General features: G+C 35.9%; 4 protein-coding genes across 4 annotated transcripts; 2 read left to right on the top strand and 2 right to left on the bottom strand.

Moving 5' to 3' along the window:
- The first annotated feature begins 233 nt into the window (after positions 1 to 233).
- Positions 234 to 5,826, top strand: LOC124301213 (dentin sialophosphoprotein-like). Its single transcript, XM_046755995.1, has 8 exons — positions 234 to 389; positions 867 to 941; positions 1,408 to 1,635; positions 1,823 to 1,984; positions 2,151 to 2,300; positions 3,373 to 3,478; positions 3,823 to 4,089; positions 4,201 to 5,826. Exons 2-8 carry the CDS (start codon positions 867 to 869, stop codon positions 5,700 to 5,702), a joined length of 2,490 nt encoding a protein of 829 aa, XP_046611951.1. The 5' UTR covers positions 234 to 389; the 3' UTR covers positions 5,703 to 5,826.
- Positions 5,827 to 6,656: 830 nt separating this feature from the next.
- Positions 6,657 to 12,877, bottom strand: LOC124299651 (uncharacterized). The gene is made up of 21 exons (XM_046752919.1): positions 12,701 to 12,877; positions 12,450 to 12,602; positions 12,180 to 12,369; positions 11,907 to 12,092; positions 11,575 to 11,822; positions 11,247 to 11,417; positions 11,022 to 11,116; positions 10,798 to 10,834; positions 10,256 to 10,398; positions 9,914 to 10,067; positions 9,600 to 9,773; positions 9,313 to 9,456; positions 9,016 to 9,198; positions 8,799 to 8,932; positions 8,554 to 8,702; positions 8,322 to 8,494; positions 8,114 to 8,260; positions 7,884 to 8,014; positions 7,634 to 7,754; positions 7,397 to 7,546; positions 6,657 to 7,265 (listed from the first exon to the last, which is right to left on the bottom strand). Exons 1-21 carry the CDS (start codon positions 12,707 to 12,709, stop codon positions 7,104 to 7,106), a joined length of 3,054 nt encoding a protein of 1,017 aa, XP_046608875.1. The 5' UTR covers positions 12,710 to 12,877; the 3' UTR covers positions 6,657 to 7,103.
- Positions 12,878 to 12,965: 88 nt separating this feature from the next.
- On the top strand, positions 12,966 to 14,134 carry LOC124301221 (NADH dehydrogenase [ubiquinone] 1 subunit C2). Its single transcript, XM_046756009.1, has 3 exons — positions 12,966 to 13,268; positions 13,619 to 13,762; positions 14,001 to 14,134. The coding sequence occupies exons 1-3, from the start codon at positions 13,091 to 13,093 to the stop codon at positions 14,048 to 14,050; spliced, it is 372 nt and encodes a 123-aa protein (XP_046611965.1). The 5' UTR covers positions 12,966 to 13,090; the 3' UTR covers positions 14,051 to 14,134.
- Positions 14,135 to 15,906: 1,772 nt separating this feature from the next.
- On the bottom strand, positions 15,907 to 21,960 carry LOC124301217 (chitin deacetylase 1). The gene is made up of 9 exons (XM_046756000.1): positions 21,723 to 21,960; positions 18,166 to 18,272; positions 17,960 to 18,071; positions 17,725 to 17,852; positions 17,381 to 17,586; positions 16,934 to 17,229; positions 16,596 to 16,842; positions 16,327 to 16,518; positions 15,907 to 16,204 (listed from the first exon to the last, which is right to left on the bottom strand). Exons 1-9 carry the CDS (start codon positions 21,769 to 21,771, stop codon positions 16,102 to 16,104), a joined length of 1,440 nt encoding a protein of 479 aa, XP_046611956.1. The 5' UTR covers positions 21,772 to 21,960; the 3' UTR covers positions 15,907 to 16,101.
- Positions 21,961 to 23,445: the final 1,485 nt, after the last annotated feature.

Here is a 23,445-nt window from a genome sequence, read left to right as displayed (position 1 = left end):
GTCACGTTGACACTTCCTCATTGCCACCTACTTATTTCATTTCTTACCGAAGTGTATAATTTTGAGGAAAGAAAAGCTTTGCGTTAACAAATTAATTTATTAATTGACAATTGCAATCGATATTGTTAGTTATTCTTTTTCGAATTCATCCGTCGAATCTAGTTGCGCTTTAATAATAGGAAGTCAGTTTTGCGCACGCGTTTTGACAGCTTAAATGCCGATGCCATCTGGCATTGCGGTCTGGAGGGTCTGGTTCTGAAGCCCGATCGTCTTTCCCGTATTTTTGTACGCTTCTCTGCTCTCGCCTAGGTTCGTTTGATTGACAAGTACTCCGTTTGTCTAATGGAATAACGCCGAACCGATGCTGTAGTCAATTTACAAATCAGAAGGTACGGATATTTCGCATTATTTTATCAGCCTAAATTATATACGTAAACCTCCGTATGTGTGGGCGAATATTTGCAATAAAAACAAAAAATAGACAGGAAACTGAGGTGACATTCCTTCTTCGATGTCTGATCATACCATATTAAAACGTGATATGAAATACTAATTAACTCGGCCTAAATGTTGTTCGCAAATATTGTATTCGCCGTCCAGTTCGATTAACGTCTTCTACAAGCCATCGTGCCAGTATCTATATCGCCTTTTGATAAATTTGCATTAATCACATCTGTGAAACAGCAATTTCTTACTTTTATCAGTAATTCAAAGACACGTATCATCGCTACAGTACGTGTGCTACTTAGAGCACAGTTTTGCTTAACAAGTAAATGCGGCATTAAAAATTTAAACAATAGATTGAATTTTGAATAGTTTATATCTTCAGTTATACTTCACATGCACGTACATTCTACATGTTTCAGATGGCGTCGACTGCTTTGGAAGAGAAAATTAATAAGATTAGGCAAAGGAATGAAGAGATCCGGCGAAGGCATGAAGTATGTGTTACGGGTCATATTTACAAGATGAGTAAAGTAGTAGAATTGGGTAATTGAATACCCTGTGCTACAACGGCCTCATTGCTGACATCATTTTTACACATTCCTAAGATGTTTATCTATAGTCACGGCAAATATTGCATCTACACATATTTGATAGTTGATACCCAATACAGCAAATTATTTACGTACTTATATCAGCCATGCAAAATTCTCATTCCAAGGAAACAATCATATGCATGATTATACGATCTGTATATGAATAGAATGTATTTATAAGAAAAAAGAAAAAAAATTACAAAAGATCTTTAGATAATTATGTAACTTTTTCTCAATTGTAAATGACGCATGAAACAAAAATTGCAATGGAAAAGGAAGATCTATTTGCTCAACAATGAAATTCACGTAACATTTCTGTGAAAGTTATTTAAAATTTACATTGGTGGTAATTTTTTTTTGCTCTCAGGAAGTGGAAGCAGACAAACAAAATGCAGCTAAATTAAATGCCCTGGTAAAAATGGTCCCCCCGACCGATTGGCCGGAGAGAAAGGAACCACCTGAATTCTCCAATCCACCTGCTCCAAGAAGTAATGGTAATTACAAGCCAAAATCTTCTGCGAGAGAACATCGTGTGCAACAACAGCAATATCATGCTGCAGGTGGAGATGGAAAGAAGACACACGTATTTGCTGAGGTATGTAATTTTCAGATTGAATGGTACAAGGGTAAAGAAATATTCTACCAAGATATTTGTCTTCACCTGTTTGAATTTAGAATATTAAATCCCAGTATATTATTCTCAGTGCAGTGGTACTTGAAAATAATCGAGTAAAAATAAGTGACTGTTTCATTGATATCTGAAAAATTCATTGATACTTCAGGGCGATGGACCACCTCCAGATCCTAGCTACAATTTTCTTGCTGACGCTGAAAGAGAAGAAAGGGCTAGAGATGATTTGAGAGATGATCGATTCAGAGGTCGCGGTGGATCTCAGCGAGGAACTTCTAAAAGAAGAGGCGGGGATCCGCAAGGGCATTCCAAAGTAAGTGATATTGCATGAGTCAAAAAAAAATGTTGACGTTGCACGAAAATCTTTTAATATTATAGTTGTAATAATATTTCAAATCAGTGACTCGATTTACTGGTAATAACTTAGTTACTCCAGATGACAGAGTAAATATTGAATTTACTTCTTTCTCATTTCAAAGGATTATCGAGGATCAGCCTCGGGAACTAAGGATGCTACCAGACCAGAGTATGAAGCTTGGCGAGCTGAGCGCAATCGAATTGACGAAGCCCGAATTAGTCGCCAACGTACAGCTGAGGGTAACTGGCGTCGAGAGTGGGATAATAATAAGGTGAGTCTTAACATGTTTTATTACGCAAGAATGATAATCCTTATAAAGATATCTGAAACTGCAAGAAAGAAAGAAAAACAAGCAACTTTAGGCCATGTGCTAGCCCCTAACTTCCCATTCTCATAGTGCAGGTTACAAGTTCAGAGAGAAAAAAATAACAATCTCCAATTCAAATTTTGAACTACAAAATCAGAATCGTGATTAATGATTTAAAAGCCCTCGGACACTGTTACCTGAAGATATTACGATTTTTTTTTTTTTTTTGAACCACTATCATTGATCCAACATTACAAATTTTGGTAGTGTGACCTTGGATTCTTTATCGGTGACCCAAAAAACCGCCACCCACTAATTTCTATCAAAATCGGAATATTTTTAGATTTTGTTTCCATCATATTAGATTCGCCATTTTGGATTCCGCAAATCTGACCTCAGATTCGTAATCAGCCACCCAACAAACTTTCGAGTACCAATTTTCATTCAAATCCATTCATCCATTCTCAAAACACTATTTTTATTTTATATTTGGAATTTTTTATTAAAATAATTCAAAGAGTACTGAACCCGCGTTCAAAGCAAAAATCTAATCAAGTCTAAGTTTGGAAAAGCCACATCGATTGAGCCCAAGATCATTGAAATCTGGCAACTTGTTCTTGAGATATTATTGAATAAAAAAATTGATCACACACTTGCTTACATACGCATAGACAGCATCTGAAAGTGATCAGAAGTGGTTGTCTGGATCTCCAAACATCGAGAACTGATGAAACATCAACTTTACATTTTCGAGGTTGTTGCAAGTTATTGTTTACTGAGAACAGAGAAACGGGAATTTAAAAATGGTTTAAATAGTAGAAAGGTAGTAGAAAGTAATGATCAGTATTGCACCAACTCAAATCTTGCAGTCAAGAATTTCGTTTTCATTTATGAGAAAGGAAGAATGTGAAAAAATGGGAAGTTAGTTCCAAATTGTTTCCATCAAGCCCGTATTATTGCGAATAAACTAAAAAATTCGATGCGAACGATTTTTGCCAATCAAATGGCGAAAGGTGAAATTATTCTTGTACTTTAGGTAAACGTTGCGGAAAATGAAACTGGAGCTCCAAAATCTGTGCGCCTAAATATTGGAGAGACTGTTAGAAAAGACCACAAGGAGTTCGATAAGTGGCAAAGTAATGGTTAGTATTACAGATTACGGTAAGATTACGGGTACATTATTCAGATATTTGAGTTTCTGATCATACATAGGTAATCCATTGCATTTTTAAACAAGTACTCATGTCTTTGTGCGATCTGAATAGACTGAAACAATAAATAGGAAGCAGCTGTTCACACTTGATAAAAATATTATCGCGTATAGATAGTTTTTGTTGAACAAGGTAGCCAAGTTATGAGATTCGTTAGGAGGGTTAGGAGTAATGGTGAACGATTAAAAGTTGAAAATCGATAGAATGAATTATCTGTTATGTAGATTTTTGGTAATGGACATACCTTGTTACTTCTCTTGCGATAATTGTACCAGGCAATGATCATGATTCCCCTCGTGGCCGTGGTGGAAAGCAGCATGTTAGTCGTGGTGCTCCGAGAGGATCTCCTATCAATCGAGTTTACCAGCATTCAAATTCATTTGAGCAATATCATGGGCATACGTCACCTTCAGCTAATAAATCTGCATCTCTGTCCCCGAACGGAATTGATGAACGGACTGTTGTAGCGACTGATAAAAGTATCAAAGTTATTGTCAATCACGAGACAACTACTAGCAAGAGTCCTGTGATGAGTGTTAAAGGTATGTAAATGAAGATAGCAAGAAATTGAGAATCAATGTCCGGCATATTTAGCAGAAATTCTTAGTACATAGATGTCAGAAAACGAAATTATATTTTTAATAAACTTTTAGTGAGTTCTTCAAGTATTGCTGGTACAGGCCGGGTTGGACCACGTCAAAAACCCCGCATTCTGTACAGCAGTCAATCAGAAAATGAGGCATCCAGCCACGAACATGATAAATTTTTCAATCATAAATCTCCAGATGATAAAACAAGTCATGTTTACTTCAACCGAGATAATGATGAGCAACAGCGCTCTGTTCCAAAGAGCCCACATCCACACCGTAAGACGGATGGTAACTCTAAATCTCCGTATTTACCTAGGAAAGAATTTAAGTATGATGCACAACAGCAGAGACATGGAGAAAACGAATCTAAATCACCATACACGCAACGAAAACAAGTTAAAGACTCTCCAAAGTCTCCGCATTTTGAAAAGAAAGCCGATTTTTCAAATCGGGACTCTCATATTAGGCAAAAAAACAAATCTTCGGGTGCATCTACTCATTCTCAAAAACGAACGTTTGATAAGACCAAGCATGATTCACAGAAATATACTACTCCAAAAAAGTTTGAAGAGCCATATACTCCAAAACCTCAACGAACACATAAGCGAAATGATAAATCAAAAAGTTTACACCACGGTAACTGTAGAGAAGGGCAAGAACCGAATACTAACGAAAGCAACACACAGTCAGACAATCTTAATAACGATAAATCTGAACGATCCACCAATAACCAAATTGTCAATAACAGTGAAAATTACAATGAAACCAATAATGTAAACGATATCTGTGAAAAACAATCTTCTGAGGACACTGCGCTCGTTAACGCAGTCAATGAAACCGAAAACGGAGACAAGTTTGCGTCGAAACCAATTATAGATTCAGTAAATGCCAGTCCATCTACTGGTGTGATAGGAATTGAAAAAAGTGATACTGATAAAATTTGCTCCATTGATACTTGTGATATAACTGACAAATCTGAACCAATGATTATACTGAACTATGAGAATACCAATTCAGAAGAATTATGTAATAAAAATGCTGAGAAAGAGAGTGAAATTGATTCTATGATTCCGAATTCTGATGAAGATAAAACCGGTGAACACTGTGATATTGTTGAACAAATTGAGACTAGTAACGAATTGCCAAAAGTATTAGATGAATCACAAAAAAAACCAGACATTCAAACAATTACTGAAATCAATATAGTAGACAGTACACTGGAAACAAACTGCACTGTCGAAAATATATCTGATAACGAAATTAAATGTGAACAGCTGAATTCAATTCCTGCAAAAGGCCTTGATAATGTGAAGGAGCCGGAAGAAAATGTACTCACTCTGACAAATGAACTGCAGAGTGAAGCAAAAGCTGAAATATTTCAGAAGCCTAAAGATATTGCAGAAGAACTTCTGCAAGCTAGTAACGCCATTGAGACCTCAGATGTCGAGAAAGAAGCGCTTTCATCACTGGAAATCAAGGTGCAGGATAATGAAGAAATAGCTTCAAGCAATGTAGACAGCCAAGTTGCTAAGAATCCAGAAGATAAAGAAACTTCAGTAATCTAAACAAAATAATTTGTACATAATATAGTGATGCACAAAAACTGGTAATGCTAAATAAACGAAATTTTTTTAATGTTATCAAAACAGATGGCATGATGATGTAAATAATGCAAGCAGAGATATCGATATCAAGAAAAAATATGATCATGCCAACTGTATGGTTAAAATATAAGATTTCAAAAGAAGTTTGAAATTGTCAACAATTCCCATTGATAAAAATGTATCCAATATTTCTAGTTTAACAATAATTATTCGGGATTTTATTCTCTTATTTGTTATACTGCCACTTATGAGTAAAAATTTTCTTACTCAAAAGTTATCTATCGTGATCATATGGCAGTTTGATTTTTTCGTTTAATATATTTGACATGATCTTAATTTGTCTTGTTCAACTTGAAGCAATACTTTTACATTTTGGGTACCATCAATATTACTTATATTTATACTCTTATCGATTATTGTTGAAGTATAGTAATCTTTACTGCCATTTAATGTTGAATAACATTAATAATAGAAGTCAGAAATGTTGAAAATGGTGAACGCACATATTGGAGTCAATGGTAGCACCAGACTTATTGTAACACAATAGAATATAATATGCGTATTCACATAAGTAAATACGAAAAAAAGTAAATGAAAAGAAAAAGAAAATTATTTATTTTAAAAAACAATCGAATATTTTTATACTAAATATTTGAATTTAAAAATTTAAGATGCAAGACTGCTTTAGAAAAAGAAATATGAAGAATTTTTTTTTTTCTTATCACGAAATTGATGTTTATTTATTGCAAATTTTTACAAGTTTTATTTTAGCACACTGTTGAATTGTTTAGAATTTATATGTGTATTTATTTTGTTGTTATTTAAATTTTTGTTATTTATGTTATTTTATTAACAATTATAATCAACCAGTTTCTGCAAACCACTATTTATGTGACTTGATTTTTTTGAACGCCGTCACCAATACAAAAGTACTATCTAAATAGTTTATGTTGGTTATTAAAACTGCAGCTTCCATAAATTTCAAGAATGCTAACCATTTTTATAATAAGAAATGAATAATTTTCATGTTAGAAGTAATACACTGTATAGCATTCAACATCACAGTCATCGTGTGATAGTTGCAAATGCATGGTACACCTTAATCTAATTTATGTATCCGTGTACTTAGGTGCTTGCAAGTAAGGTAATTTTACTCTTTACACGTAACTCATTGTTATTGATAGAGCCTGTAATTTTACATTTGTTAACGCTGTGGATACGGTATAATTATTCCCAAATAATACAAAATAACTCATGAAAATATAAGTTAAACCAGATATTTTCCAAGTCGTTGCTTAATATAAAATAATTATTTAACATACCTACGGGTTGCTGCAGGAATATATGCAATCTTGAATTTCCTCAGTTATCGTCAGGCTCGTGGCAATCCTGGCCACCTTCAAATTCTGGTGATTCGTGCATAAAACTTTCTTTGGAATCAATGGTTAACATAGGAGTTACATAATCGAGACTGTCCATTAGGTCCTTTATCATTGTCCATACCCGTACATTCGACAGATTGTTCTGATATGTTTTCAAAAAAATAAAAGTCAATAAATCTATAATGCTTGCTAACAAAATATAATCGTTCGTTATTTTACCCTGTACCCCCAATACTCAACAAACAAGTCATTTTTGTTAAGTATTATTATTACCTTCAAAACTTGTCTATAGCATTGGAGAAATTCGTCGTAACGCTGTAATGACATGTTCACTAAGCATAGATAACCCCACACTTCAGCATTATGCATGCTCAAATTATTAGCTTCTGTCAGTGATTTTTCAGCATTTTTCATATCGTTCAACTATGTACAGTAAAATAAAATTTAAGTTTATTCATTGCGATATCATCACGTCCCAAATATTTATGTTAATAATTGGACATAACATACGTAATAAGAGGCAATTCCTACACCAAGCCATGACCGACATGTCGGTGAATTCTTACAAACAACAAGGAAAAGTTTTCTTGCAGCTTCGTATTTATCAGTGTCAAGATATAGGTATCCCAATCTGATAATCAAGAGTTTTAGTGGACCACAAATCATGTTTTCAACCTACCAACTTACTCTATTTCAAAATATATTCTGAGTACTGAAATATAGTGTATCATTTCCAAATGGAAGAGTTATATTTGTTTACCTTAGCTGTGCAAGATGTAGGTCTTCAGGACGATCAAATGAACAATTGGCAAATTCGTAACAGTATATTGCTTGGTCAAAGTTGCCCACTTTCAAGTGACAATGTCCCATTAAGCTTGCCACTGAGTATTCCTGGAAATTTTCATTAGTACACCAATTAAGTATTCCTTTTTCAACTAGAATGTGTAAGTGACGATCGCTAAATTGCAACGATTATTGTTATACACGTACCATTCCATGTAAGCTTACTAGTTCTTGTAAATGGCATATTGCATCGTCATATCTATCTTCCATATAATGTTGTGTAGCCATAAAATACAGAAAATGTCTTGTTCTGCCCATTTCTAACAATTCTTGTGAAAGCGCTATGCCTGCAAACTGATTTAAATACTTCGTTATTGCAATTTATGAGAATCAGAGAAAAATAAATTTTTCTTACATCCAAGCAAAACATTTTCAACAGTAAAACTGCTGTTACAAGATAAATTCTATTCTTTGGATAATTTAATGCTGTCCAAACCAATGGATCGCGATTCAAAAAATGGGTGGAAATGCTATCCAAATCCTTGTCTTTCATGCACTTTAGTGCGACTTGAATAGTGACATCAGCACCTGAAATTTAAAATTACATGTGGTATCACTTCACAGTTTAATGTAACAATATAATATACCTAGGAAGTATTCCGTTCGAAGATAAAAGAGATGAAGAATAGCCCATCCTTCGGGAAACCGAGGATAAATTTTTGTCACAGTTTGAAGAAAAACCTCTGCATCACAGTACTGTTCTTTATGACAAAGAATTACGCCATATAAAAGTAATCTGTGTAAGAATTAATAATTATCATGAAAATTGTAGATATCCAAGCGCATCGATGAAGTAGTAATAATTGTGATCAAACTATGTAATCAGACTCACGCGATTTTATGCTTTTTGTCTAATACAATGGCCTCGCGACAACATTCTGTGGCACGGTCTATATCTTTAATGCGAAGTAAGTATACGGCATACTCGACCCAACTATCAGGATTTTTTTTATCCTTTTCTATTATCTAAGAGGACAGTAGGAATTGGGATTTGAATACAATAATCGTAACGGCTTCACCAATTAGAAATAAAAAATGACAATGCATACATTTAGATACTCTGTATGTGCATCGTCTGTGGACTCAAATGCACATGATTCTTCTGCAAAGAAACTTGCGTTTGCAATAGGATTACCATTTAACAAGTCTCTGGCGTTCTGGCCCTCGACAACTATATTCAAGGTGCGATGCATTTGTTCGACCAGGTATATATAAGTTGTAGCGACAAAGTTCTAAAAAACGAAAAAATCAATAATTTAGCGATTATGAATTTTCGTTCTGAAACATTTTTTGTTAGAAATTGTAGTTATTTTATAGTTTTACAATAATAAGTAATTGTAGTTTACCTGACACTCTTTTTTACCGAGCATATACATTTCTATTTTGAATTTTTGATCCAGTAGCATTATTATTTTACTTTTCAGTGTACTACGTACGGTCAAATATGATCCTGTGTCATGTAGATATTGTACAAAGCAAGCAATGTCATCCTGAACAAATTGAATGTTTCATAAAAATTGATTTTGAGAATAAATTCAATACAAACAATTTGATTGACATTGGTTGTTTTACTGTCAATTATATAATGCAATGTAAACTAGTACTGAGTGGTAGCTTCTACTTGAATAATCACCTTAATGTAGCTATATTTACAGTCCTTCTGATCACCTGATCCAACATTAATATCGTCACCAAATTTTTTCCCGCTGTTAGATCCTTCATTTGAACCAAATATTTCTACAGATGATGAAATCTTATGGGGTCTCTGCTGAGATGCACTAGGTATCATATGGTTTTGCATAAAATCCTGCATACCAAGTGATTGTCGTGCTTATTACTTTATTAAAATTATTTACAATATCACGACATTTACCAATACGCAAGAATGTAAAATTAAAATCGAGGTATTGAATGATGAAGAATTTAATTATGACGACAAAGTGATACCTGGTATGCTTCGCAAAGTGTGTCTACTAATTTTCTGATACAGTTTGAGTACTGTTCTTCAGCCAGATCACTTGTACATGGTATTGGTGGTAAGATACAACTGTGTACCATCTTGTCTATGCTGTAAATATTGCTTAAGAATTGTACTGAATTACTTGCTTACAATTACCTTGGAAAGTATGAATAGTGTGAAAAATGCGTACAGATTAATGCATTCAATCAATATTGCAACTATCCATTATCATCCAACTTTATAAACAACTATTAGTTTGTCGTTACCTTCAAACATTCTTTTATCGATGCTGGAAGTACCTTTACATAGTACATTATAATTCAACTTGCCTGCCTGTCAGATCTGCCAATGTTCGTGCTGGCTGCAATGAATGATGTAATTCAAACTCGATGATGACAAATGTAGACTGACCGTTTTCTGACATTACAGGAAAACTTGGTACGTATTCAGTCTCTGTTGATACTCCTGCAGTCTGCTTGTATAAATTGTTCAGTTTGAAGAAATTATAGTACAATAGTGTTACGAAACTCAAGAATTTCATATCTGATGTCTTATAGTTGCTTTACCAACCATTGGAAGTGAACTATCTTTTGTAGAAGATTTTCTCCTCTTCAAATCCTTTTCTTTGATCGACTCTTTTGGTATGTATTTTACAAATACAGATTTATGAACTCCCGTCTGTTCAGCCATAGCTGACAAACTGAACGTGTGTAATCGTGCAACCACTCGAGTTCTTGTCGCTGTGTGTGTAAAATTGTATACCGCATTTCTTCAAAATTGAAAATACTACAGGGATTTTTATCTCAGAAATAAAAACAATCAATAGGATGTATGTGTATTTTGAAAGTATAATTACTTCACTTTAACTTACTGCCAGGATAGAGGAGGTCAGAAACGTCCACATAGCTCTGAAATAGTAGGTAAGTGTCCGTCTCTTTTGTTTTTTGCTTTCCTCCATTCTTTGCCTTTCCACTAACATTAAAAAAAAACGGCCAATACTTGTACCTGCATACAAAAAAGTTAAGATGTGACTGGTACTTCCTTAATATCAGGCACTTTTCTCTCAGATTTAATTTTCACTTAATTAATATTCACCTTTTGATTGTGCTCAACATCTCTTCAGATCCTGAATGCAAAAGCAACGAACGTCGCATAGAATTCCACTGTACTCTGGGTGCTGTTTCTGATAACTGTTCATGAAAATTATAGGCGGTACATAGATTATGAGAAGTCAGTTTATATTTCAACTGATAAGTCATCTTTCTGACAATGAGTCTAATCAGCTAGCTGACTATTCAAGACAGGAATACTCTTGTGTACCTTGAGGTCAAGGTCGTTTTTAAGTTCATTTCTTGTAACATCACTATTTAGTTTGTATTTCGCGAACTTAGCATGTCCTTCCAAATGGGCTAATGATTCCCAACACTTAACTTTTTCAGTATCAGGAACACTCATCCTTACACCACTGTCAAATGTAATATCATCTGGCACCTATGTTAAGCAGAGCAAACAACCAATTTTCATTTTTCACTCAAATGTTATTCGGCAAGAGTATGATATACATGAGAATACCGCTTGATGGTGAACCCATGTAACAAATGACAAATACATGGTCCAACGCTATTGTTAATAACCAGGTATAACATACTTCACTTGAGGCATAGACGACTGTGCTTGCTTTGTAGTCCATATCTTCAGTGAAAGAAGATGGCAAGTTATAAATGCTTTCGACGGTGATTGTCAGAAAATTGATGTTCATTTCAGGAGGGAAAATGTTTTTATCCAGTAACCGTGCCGAGACAGTTAAACGTGGTAAGCTACTCCAAGAAATAATTGCTTCACTAGCATTGAGCGATGGCACTTCCAATATCAGTTTTTCTGTCAGGCTTTCTTCTCCTGAAGAGTTTATGAAGAGATATTGATTATTTATAACAACTCTTAGTCACAAAACGTTTTTTCAGTTTACAGTGCTCTGTTTACCTAAGAACAGTGGTATAAGATCAAAATTGCAGATTCCTAAAATAACTGATTCATGATTTCCCTTCGAGTTTTTCAGTTTCAAGGCAGAACTCCGCTTTGCCTTGTCCTTACTGCTGGCATCCCCAGATGCATCGATGGTATTCATTGTCGCATTATTGCTACTGTTGCAATTTGTCAAAGCGGTTACTGCAAAATTCAAACATACCAATGAAACCCAAAAAAATGCATTAAAATCCGAAACATATCTGATTTTAGCACAAAGTTCTTTCCTACTTAAAATTGGCGTCGATACTGCGGTTTGCGTGCTGCTCTCTTTATTTATTACAATTGTAAACAGAGTATTATAATCGATGTTGATCACAGAGTCCTCTTCAATCTGGTCTAATTTTAGCAAAGGACTTTCTCCCAACATATTATCATTGTGCTGAACTTTTATCAGTACCTCGATACCCTCTCCTCCCACCTGCGTATTAAATTAACTGTAAATTATTCACATGGCCATGAATCATAGATGATTTTAATTCTCATGCTTTGAACACCTACCATATTAACTGTAGACAAATTTTCAATACTGTTGATAGTTATCTCGATTGACTTTTGGATATCTGATTCTTCCGGAGATAAAGCGGATGTATTTGCCTGGGCGGGTTCAGCTAAATTCTCTTTTTCTATCTCATTTTTACTACCAGCTTTGCCCTGAAAAAGGTTAGAATAAATTAATTGTAAAGTAATATCCAGACACAAATTTCATCCGGGTGATCGATATGCTTGTATTGCATCTCATACTTCTATACCTTAGTCATATTCACTAATTTATACGAAATGTGTAACGCAGTAAACTTGTTTTTATTTTAGCAGAGAAGGTAACTGTCAATATAAGCACTTCCAGATTCAATATCACACTTTTGTTACTACTGCACGAATTAACAAACACTTGATATGCAACATCAATTTTCCAATGTTACCCAGCTGAAAACGAAATCGCCGGAAATTCAAAGAGCTTCGCGCTTCGAGATCGATAGTCGTACTCACAGCCATTTTTGACAGCTGAGCTAGTATCGAAAGTCGATTAAACGACGTTCGTCCCTGATCATACACTTTTGATATCAATTAATTTGGCTCAAGCAGTATTGCCCTGACTAGGACCCTGACTATCCGTGAAGTCGAAGAATCTCGTGTGGACGATGGGCGAAATGACAGAGAAAGAACCCAACATACAGTGGGCTTTAGACCTATTGACACCCCATCCAGAGCGTGAACGTTTTGTTTTATACGATTATTGGCCTCCTGTAACGTGTGCTCTGGCAGGTTTCGCCTCGGCTCTAGTCGTAAATTACTTTGGAAAAAGACCTTTAATGTCAGGTAATTACGTCAATTTATATATTTTGAACCCAACAAATTTAGAACGAGCTAACCGGTGGTAACTTGTTATCGATCCGCCCCTCAACATTTGAACCTAACCTTACTTACCCTGTTACGCAACAATCGCAAGTAACAATAAATTTCGTTGTAAGTATCATCGGAATTGTTGTTTTCTTACAGCTGTCAGCTAAAATTTCAACTGTTTTGCACTCTACTTATTTTGTATCTTCTATGTACGAAAATCCCACGTACAGTCATTAGTTGTCTAAATTGAGATGACCATTTTGCACATTGATAGTAATAACATTGAAATTGATCCCCAATGTATTGACTCGAATTTTTTCTTCCAGGAATTCAATCACACATAGTGCTTACCGTACTGGGAGCTGGTATAGGTCAATGGGGTCATCTCAAAAGAGAAAGCATACTTTCAGAGAGGGACGCCGTTTTTCGTGATTACATTCGGCGCCATCCTGAAGATTTTCCAGAGCCAGGTAAACAGTAATATTCTGTAATTTTATACACATGACAGGATCATAAATTTTTATTTTAAATGTTTTTTTGTTAGCTTTGCTTCAATCATCATGATTATTTTATACTTACTAAATACTGCCACCATTTTCAATGTTATTATGAACAGATTTCAGTAACTTTTCTTCCACCTAGTAAAATCTCAATGCTGTCAGCTCTAGCAGCAACTTGATCTAATTCAGAATGCCAATTCTTTTTCAGAACGTAAAAAGTGGGGTGACCAATTTCTGGAGTGGGTTCCAGTGCGCTAGACACAATGAGAATATTGTATCGTTTTCATAGGTCATTCATACATGCAATACTACTGTTTCTGAATAAATGGTGAATATTATTAACTTCTCTTGTAAATATTTACATAATATAGAATAACGAAAGTATTGAAAACAGTCTTGTATAGTGAATTTTTGAAGGTTCTTCACTGGTATTAAACGTCGACACAGTTTTGTGTAATAGGCCGGTAGCATTCAGGTTACATCTTCTTCATGCCACATTCGCTTTACTTTTTACATCCTACGAACTATCTATAAAACCTTTCTGCAATTGAAGGGTATGCCGTTTTTGCGTATACCAAGGATTCTATTTTTTTTACACATAACAATAATGTTCGAATGATATCAATTGAATTACACGAGGTTGAAGCTAGCAGCCAGAATTAGCAGCCAAACGTTCTAATGTTTATTCAAATAAGGTGGTGGAGTCCGAAAATCAAAATTTCGTGAAACACCTTGAACCCCCAACACTTTTATAGAATAATGAGGATAAAACTAAACTGAATTTTTCCATTTCCAAAAAGTTAAACACGTTTGGCTGCTAGCTTCGACTTCATTTGAATCATAATTTCAATTGAAACGAAAAAATTAATTTTCATCGCACGGATATATCTATTTTCTTGAGTGAAACTCTTAATCACTCCTCTTCTGCCACAAGAGGACTTGATTTACCTTTAATGACGTGTACATATATAATCTAGACATTGTCTAACGAGCAACGAGTTTGTCTGAAATTTATTTATCATCTTACCTTGTTCCGTTAAACCTAATGTGTTAGCAAATTATTGGAGGGAAAGGTACTGAAAGGTTCCGATATAATCTGAGAATGAATAATGGTAGAACTTATCTTATTACTTGCTCCAAGCTTGAGTAGCAAGCTAAGCTGTCGAGAAAATTATTTGACAGCCATGTGTTGAGCGAAACACGAAATACATCATACAAGTGTTATATCATAATGATATAGCAGCTTACATATTTCCCATCACATCAAGTGCACAGTTTTTAACAATGAGCTTGAATGGAGTAGCTTATTAAATGCGATCCCATTTTTGAAAAGTGAGAGTGATTCTACAAGTAGCAATGTAGAGTCAGAAAACTTTCCAACGTGCAAAGCTTTCGTGATTCTATAGTAAAAAAATGAGGATTGGAGGATGAAATATGGGCCGAAATGAAGTGATCAAAACACTCGATTGAGCCAAGAAAATTATTGCAATTTATTGGCTCGCAGAGGAAAAGCCGCTGAGGCATAAAAACCCCTTATTATCTAGTAATAAAGTCGTGTCAAGGGTGTATGAGGTGTGAGTGTACGATCCATGGTTTTATCTCGCATGTGGAGAGCTGCTGTGAGATTCAGAGGCCTGAAGGCGTGAACCTACTATTTTTTAATTGGAGAGGAGAGGAACAGAGACTCAACTGAGAGGATGGAAAAATGAGAATACCTAAGATGATCCGCAGCGATGTTATCGTTACCGTAGACTCGATTTGACTGAAAGTCCGAGCCTCAATTCCCGGATATTTATCGCTATTCATCCAACGATCAGCGCCATCTTTCGCGATTATCGACGATCCACCCCCGCAATCGCGCCTAAACTTGCCGCGGCTTGCTAGTAGCGGTAAAGATTCCGGGTATCAGACGGGGTAGAAAGCGCGCGCCAGCATGGGAAACGAAAGGATAAGTTCGGTCTAAACAGGCGATGACTGAGTTTAGATTTTATCTGTGGTGTTCGCTATAAGAAAATAACTTTTCAATAAGTGTTTGAAAAATTCGAACAGACTAATTATACAAGACTACATGCTTATTTAGATCGACTGGAACTTAATTCAATAAATTCGTCAACTATTAACGTACGTATTTATTATTAAGTATTTGAATGCTGATTGTTGAAAACAGGCATTCAAATTTTTGAGCACTATGCAGTGTGAAATAGTAATGGATATTTTTAAACCATCTTAAACTATTTCATTGTGCGTCACATAACCGTTATGTATTTCTTCCTCCCAGCTCACAATTCAAAATCGGATGTAGAAGAATACTATTTTCTTTCCGGATTGTAGTTGTCATTGAATAATCCAGTGCCCTCAGCATCTCCCAACCACGGATACTTATTCGGGCATTCCCTACATGTTTCTAGATACCTATAACATATCGATAATCGGTTATAATCATGAAATATTATATTAATCAGATTAAGGAAAACTGTTTCAATTAAAAATCTCAAAAATGTATTACTTTAATTGATAAACCATTATTTATTTACCTAGTTGCGGTAAAATTGGCTTCCGCAGGCTTGAAATCAAGTGCACACTTATTAGCATTATTGCACATTGGCTCTGGAACATTGTCCCGCTTCTTACATCCCCATGCGTCAAATGTATTCAAATTTTTCAATGGCGTAGGATCAGTCATCCAATTTAAGACTTGTGTGCCTGTCACAAAGTATACGTCAGGCCTGAAAATACATTCAATTCTTTTAAACGTATTCCATAGAACAACAAAATAAACCTTCAGAATCGTTTCAAGACATACAATGAGAGTGCCCAGTCGACAAACTTGTGAAGACCTTGTTCCAATTCTTTGATTTGGAACCAATTCGTGTGGAACGGCATCATGTAAGGCGCCCGATTTTGGTCATAGTAACGACTGAAATCCTCTTGGAGCCACTCCAGAACATCATCGGCATCGTGATTGTGCAAAACGCATTGATCCAAGTACGGACAGTGCCCACCTTCGTAGCTTTCTACGTAGTGAGCATTGAGAGGCAATTCCCAAACACCTGAGATTCAAACAATGTAAATTGACTCAACGTTTTCTTCGCAGTGCTAATGATTGTTAAGAGCATTACATCTTATTAATGCATTACTTACCTGGGAAAGTTTTAGTGGGACATGTTCCAGCTTTACATTCATGAGGAATTTTGTAGTCGAGAGTATACGGCCAGATTGGTATTTTTGATGGTGAAATACCAATGCTGCTATCGTATATGAACCCAAAGTCTTCGATGACTTTGTACTGCGTGTTACGACCAGGCTTTAGATATGGTGCACGCATGCCAACCATTTCGCTGGATGTAACGTTACTGAAATATTTCAAAATCTCTCGCATACCAATCATCTCACCGACCCATTCTTCGTACCCTTTGTCCTCCAAACCTTTCTGAAGACTGTAAAGCATAAATAGTGATATAAGCCGTTCCTGAAGAAGAAATATTTCCGTACTCAAAGCAAAATATTTAAAAAGAGATCCGTGGTATTTTTAAATTAGTTGAAAAATGTAGAACGAAATTATACACAATTTAAAAATCTTCAACTTACGATATGGTTTCAACACCAATTTCGTGACCGTCATGCGCCAGGCCTTGGACCATGTTGTAATTGCAGTATTCGTGTGAGATGAAGAACGTCCCCTTTATCGGGCAGTTATTAGGATTCACTCTGTCCTTCGCAAATATCTTTTGATAGTGATCAAAGTTATTGTGGTTTACTGCACCATCGAAAGTCATTACAATCATTTGGGGTGTCTGTAACATTCAACCAGTGCAGTGTTAATACTAAAATTCGAATGACTTATTGTAAAAACTTGACAACAATTTACGTAAATGGTAAATAAAAATCGCCTGATAATTTAATGTCATAACGAGCTATTCAATTAAAATTACCTCTTCACGCTCTATACCTCCAGGTATTATCGTTCCATCGCGGGAGCAGAAACAATACGGTAATTCACAATTCGCGGTGTCGCATTTTAACGCTATGTCTATAGGCGTTTCCGTTATCGGTGCAGGAGCTGTAATCACATCAAAAAAAAAAAAAGAACCGATGTACCTTGTAGTCGTTTGTAAAATTTACGATAACATGAAATCATGCGAGTACGAATATTTCATGTGTACTTACTAACAGGAATTGGACCGCATCTTGCTTCATTTTTGAACGTGCAGAATTTGCTGATATCGTCAAAGTGCAGCCCGGAGGGACATCTGTTCAGGTACGGAAACGAATCTACGCACTGTATGAAATGAACGTTACGTGTTAGTAATATTATCACGGAAAGAAAATTGGGTTGAAACAAATCGGTGCTATAAAATTAACCACCGTCGTACCTGATAAAATCTTTTGCAGGTCGCCGGATCGGCGAAATTACCGTTTCCTTGACCTTCCGGGCAGATAAACGGTTCATCGCTGAACTTGACGCTTTTTTCAGCGCAAACTGTAGGAACAGAAATAAAGAAAATTACAAAGATGCGTGATTATTTTAATTTCCTCTGCGGTTGGAAATCAATTCTTATACAAATATGGTAACGCGATTATAGGAACAAGTTTGACCTGCTTGGCTCAAACGACCTATACTTGCGATTCCAATATGTATTTGCAATTTCACTACACCTGATTTCCTGGTAAACAAACTTTAAGTTTCTCTAACACGAATGATCGCTCGCCGGCTTTCTACGCGTAGATATGTACAATGTGTACATACACGTGCATATGTATGCATACCACGCGGTATGTATTCACACTAAAACAGTATTTGATTTACCACCTCTGTGACGAAATATCACAAATATTACATTTCCGTTTCGACGTACGTATACATCTATTCCAATATTAGCAAAACAATATTTTCACTTTACCCTTGAGACTGGCTCTTTTTCCAATCAAATTTGACTACCGTACAGAAAACAAGATAATTCGCTATTCGCTGAGGAACCACCATTTGTACATTATATAAATGTCAAAGCTTGAAATTTAGCAAGTCAAATCACAGGTGCTTGCTCTATCACAATTTATAGTGCGTTCCAGTAGCGACCGGTATGATGTGTGCGGTTTCTGTATTGTACAAGTATGCGTACGCCATGCGCGTGTATATGTATATCTATAAAGGAGTAACCGGCTTCGTACGATATACTGAACTTTCACGAATGATTATCATCTCATTTTATTTATCATTCTGTTGCTCCCGGACTGTCTTACAGGTATACGCATGCACGCGTGCACGAGGAATGCAACATAGGTATATAATACGTATAATTAATATATAAGATGGTCGGCGACATTGTTTGCACGAAGTTTTAATCCAAGGCTATCAGATTCGCGGCAATAACATTATATGCATAAATCGGTGATAAAACAACCTTCGCTTGTTTAATTCTTCGGTTCAGAATTCCGATATTCTCACTCGTGTTGCTAATTAGTGACATGTAAATTATCCTCATAAATACTTTTCTCGTTTCGCATAATAAGGAAGACGGTGAACTGTGACAAGAAAAAATCGGACGCATGGCCGCAATCGTGAGAATCTCAATATAAATTATTAAAAAATTTCGAATTCCGATAATTGTAAGAATTAGAAAGGCTTCGGTAATTATTCGAGAATACGCTTTCGGCGAACTGTAATAAGCTTCATGTAACTGGAAAAACTATCCGTAGAACTGCTCCAATCTATACCTTCAAAGTAGGTTTATGTCCCGTCGAGTGCAAGGTGAAATAAAATGACATTCATTCTCCCACGTTCACATATACGGTATAATTTGCAGCCTTGGTAATCGATCACGATCGCAATGCCGCGACGAGTTGAGTCCATATTGTTCATACATTGGATAAAGTTAAACTGAAAGTTTATCTCGCACAGATAATCAATCTTCGCATAGATTAAAACAGAGTCTCAGCGAATTATACAGATGGAAAACGAATTCGAAACGTAAATTGAGACGCGAGAAAGTTTTCAACGAGGCATCTTTCGGTTTCCCTAATAATTGTACCTGAGCATTTCGTGCACAGGACGTATTTTTTTATAGCTATACCGAATGCGCGGTGCTTGATCACAGTTTTAACGATGCTAACGTAACGAAATCAATTCGTAGGGCCCGCTTCGTTCCAACTTTATATAATATATCTTTTAATTTCTACTTTTTATTTCAAAGAAGCAATTAACGCTAATCGTCTCCGGTACATTCCCAAATTGTGATTAGGAATTGAAGAGAGAAATCCTGTAGATATCGATGTAGACGCGTTCTTAGAAAGTCTCATACCTACGGATCGATCGTCTAATACCTATAAAGTATTACGTACATAAGTACTCGTATGTATACGTGATCGTAAACAGATAAAGCTGAAGGCTTCTCTAATGACTAGTATGAGGATGACCTTTTCCAAAATTCCGTAAATTCTTCAAAAGGCCACGATATTCAGATTTTCTGCGTACTGATCGTGATCCGCAAAATATATAGATAAGGATGGATTTAGTTCCAGCTACAAGTTCAACAAACCAATCCTCGTGAGCGACAGTCAAACAGAGAGTACGTGTAAGGGATTCTAATTTCTTCCGGCATTTTTGTATTGGCGATGTTTGTGCGCGTTGGACGTTTCACTGTGATCCTCCGTAACGTACAGACCAAGCTATTTCCTCGAGAAGAGATACCATCATTTTGCACATCGTCTTACGGTTATAAGAAATGAATTTTTCTATACTGAAACTGATTTGTTTACAGATTCGTCTGGTTAGCCGTACAACGAGTAAATTACTCAGAATATCGAAATCATATTAGGTATAGTTCGTAATGATATTGTTATACTTTGAATAATATAGTGATTTCGAATTTTTAAATGATGCGCATATATTAGTGGAAAGCGAAAGCACAAATTTACGTAAGAACGATGGGATTTTATGACATGTTTACGGTATATATCTACAGGTGCCCAGAGGCGACAATACCGTTATAACTTATACATATATACCATTGCGCGTGACTTCCATATGGGTGTTAAATGCAAGAATGTAAATAATTCTGTAGGCTTAAATTATAACAATACGATAATCACCAAAAGCTATACTACTTCCCGAACGATTACTAGACCTTCGGAGTGAAATTCGGGAAACAATATTGGTACGGTGTTGGACTCCATCTTTCGCTATTAATTAGGCTTGCACAATTTTGCAAATTGTATGCTGAATTATTTGAACACGTGCGGAATTTTAATTCTCCTGTGAAATTCGCTGCGTTTCAAAGAGTCATGCAATGGCGCACGTCCGAATTGGAAAGCGTTGACGATTTCATTCGCATTCGAGAGATTTTATAAATAAATTAATAAAGAAGTCTATTTGTTACGTGCCGTGATAATTACACAACAAACTGTGATATTTGAGTATAACATTATGTCAGCTAAGGGTATAATGTCATGTACCGATCGATCACGATCCGATTGAAAGATAAACTGCACTGCAGGAGGTGTTGCATCAATGTGAAAATCATCGCTGCATCTTGACCACGTCTCACGCGAATATATCACGATAATGGTCATCCATTATGGAACAAGTTTGCGAAGGCGTTTCAAGCCAGGTAAAATCGAAATTGAAAATTTAAAAACAACGTGCCAACGTCCCCGTTGTGATTGTAGTAATATTGAATTGTATAAATGTAAGAAAATTTTTTTTTCCACAGCGAAATATATTCCTGGCAAGTAGTTAACTTTAAAGTCTACAAGCGCAACTTTCCCTCTTATCAGGGACACGCGGTATAACACCTCGGCAATCTTGTAGTTTCAATTAAATTGTAATTACATTTCGCAAAAAATGCTCAACACTATCCGACTGCAAATCTCACTTAATTAAAATGGGGAAAACAAAAATGGTAATTATGTAATTGGAAAACTAGATGTTCACCTGTAACCAGTAATGCGGTGCATACGAGCACCGATCCTGGTAGCTTCATAACTCTTCTCGAACTTCTTCGATGATCTCTTTTCGATCGTTTAATAAACAATGACTAAAAATAGCCCCCCGGTCACTCTCCAGTAACACTTTTTTTCCCTAACTTGACAACTATCCGGAATAACAGCTCGCCCAACACTGACTGATCGGAATCGCCAGGAAAGACTCCAGAGATCCCTCTTTCACGATTTCACGGTGCACCCGTCGCCGCCTCGACGACCAACGATTGGCTGACCACTTTCTACTGTCTCTACTGCTAATGAAAGAGACAAAATTTATTGAAACCTGAACCTGCCAGGTACGCACACATATATTTCGGTCGAATATAAACCCGCATCGCAATGTTCGAATGCATAAACGTCACGAACTGTTCGTTGCGCCAAAAGTACTGTAGGTTCGCAATTTTTGCAGAATTTTACTGGTACGTGTGATGCGAGTGAGTCTGCTGGTGAATGTGTCCCTCTCAAACTTACGGGAGAAATTATTAAATTTGACTGAACTCCACTTGAGAAATTCTGAAAATTTGCCTCGATTGAAACTTTGCGAAATCAAACTTGTGAGAAAAATCATACTAGTAACGATTTTTGAGAAAACATTTAGTACTTTTTAAAGTTACTCTGACATTGAGTAAACTGAACGTAACCGTTTTTCAGATAAAATCAGTATTCTATTTGGAGTCTGAAGTCAAGGTTCATCTAGTACTTATTCGTTTTATACTTGTAGAGTGCATGTGTAAGAAATTCGTAACTTTACTCACGAGCGTTAAGAGGGCAAGTTCAAGGCTGAAATTGTGGCACCTTTTCCCGAATAAATGTAATGCGTACCTACATCAAGTCTGTGCAAGTGCAGACTGATATTTAAGGTAAGTAATTCGAGTCGCAGCGATTTGATGAAATTCTCACTAATAGTGAACGGTTTTTCCAAACGACTTTCGATGTTCAGGACATAACATAATACAAGCTGTGGAATTTGCCGGTTTTCAAGTCCTGTGCACACACATTTATCCACAGAACGTGTGTGTATATATATATATAATATTATATATATAACTTAAATTCGTGGAAGAACATCATCACAATAATATTACTTCTCTGTATTCGTCCATTATAAGTTATTGGTATAACGAGAAAAAAATCGATGATTCCTGTTTGGCAACGTATCTCCAGAAGCTGCACTGACTGGTATTGACTACCCAAAAAAAAAAAAAAAAGTAAAAGAAAGTACATACGCATTCGTCCCGCAGCATCTCGAAAATACATTAAGGTCGCCGTGCTTAAAAATTGAAAGTATGTATTTTATGTATATATTATATTCGAACGCCGAGCCATTCGTGAGAGTAAATTGAATCCTTCGTTTATTTTACCGACTGTATCCACCTCGCGCAACATACTCACGCGACAAGTTTCAGACACCCGGCACTAACCTGGGATCCTTAAGAAGAAGAGAAATTTTACTCATCGAACAAAAGCGACTGTGAATGGATCGTCACGTAGCACGCGATCCCTACGTTCAACCAACTTTTTATTTTAACATTTTTTCGTTGCACTGGAAAGCCGGTAATCTTTGGGATTTTCTGTATTTTACTTTCGGCATAAGTGTGTTATAATACATCGACTTTTATTTTACACTTATGTACAGCCGAGTTATAATTTACGACATGAATTTGCCACGTTCA

Source organism: Neodiprion virginianus, chromosome 3 (genome assembly GCF_021901495.1).
Source record: "Neodiprion virginianus isolate iyNeoVirg1 chromosome 3, iyNeoVirg1.1, whole genome shotgun sequence".
In the NCBI taxonomy this organism is placed as follows: domain Eukaryota; kingdom Metazoa; phylum Arthropoda; class Insecta; order Hymenoptera; family Diprionidae; genus Neodiprion; species Neodiprion virginianus.
Note: the sequence above shows the minus strand (reverse complement) of the source record. Positions and strands in the feature narration are given on the sequence as shown.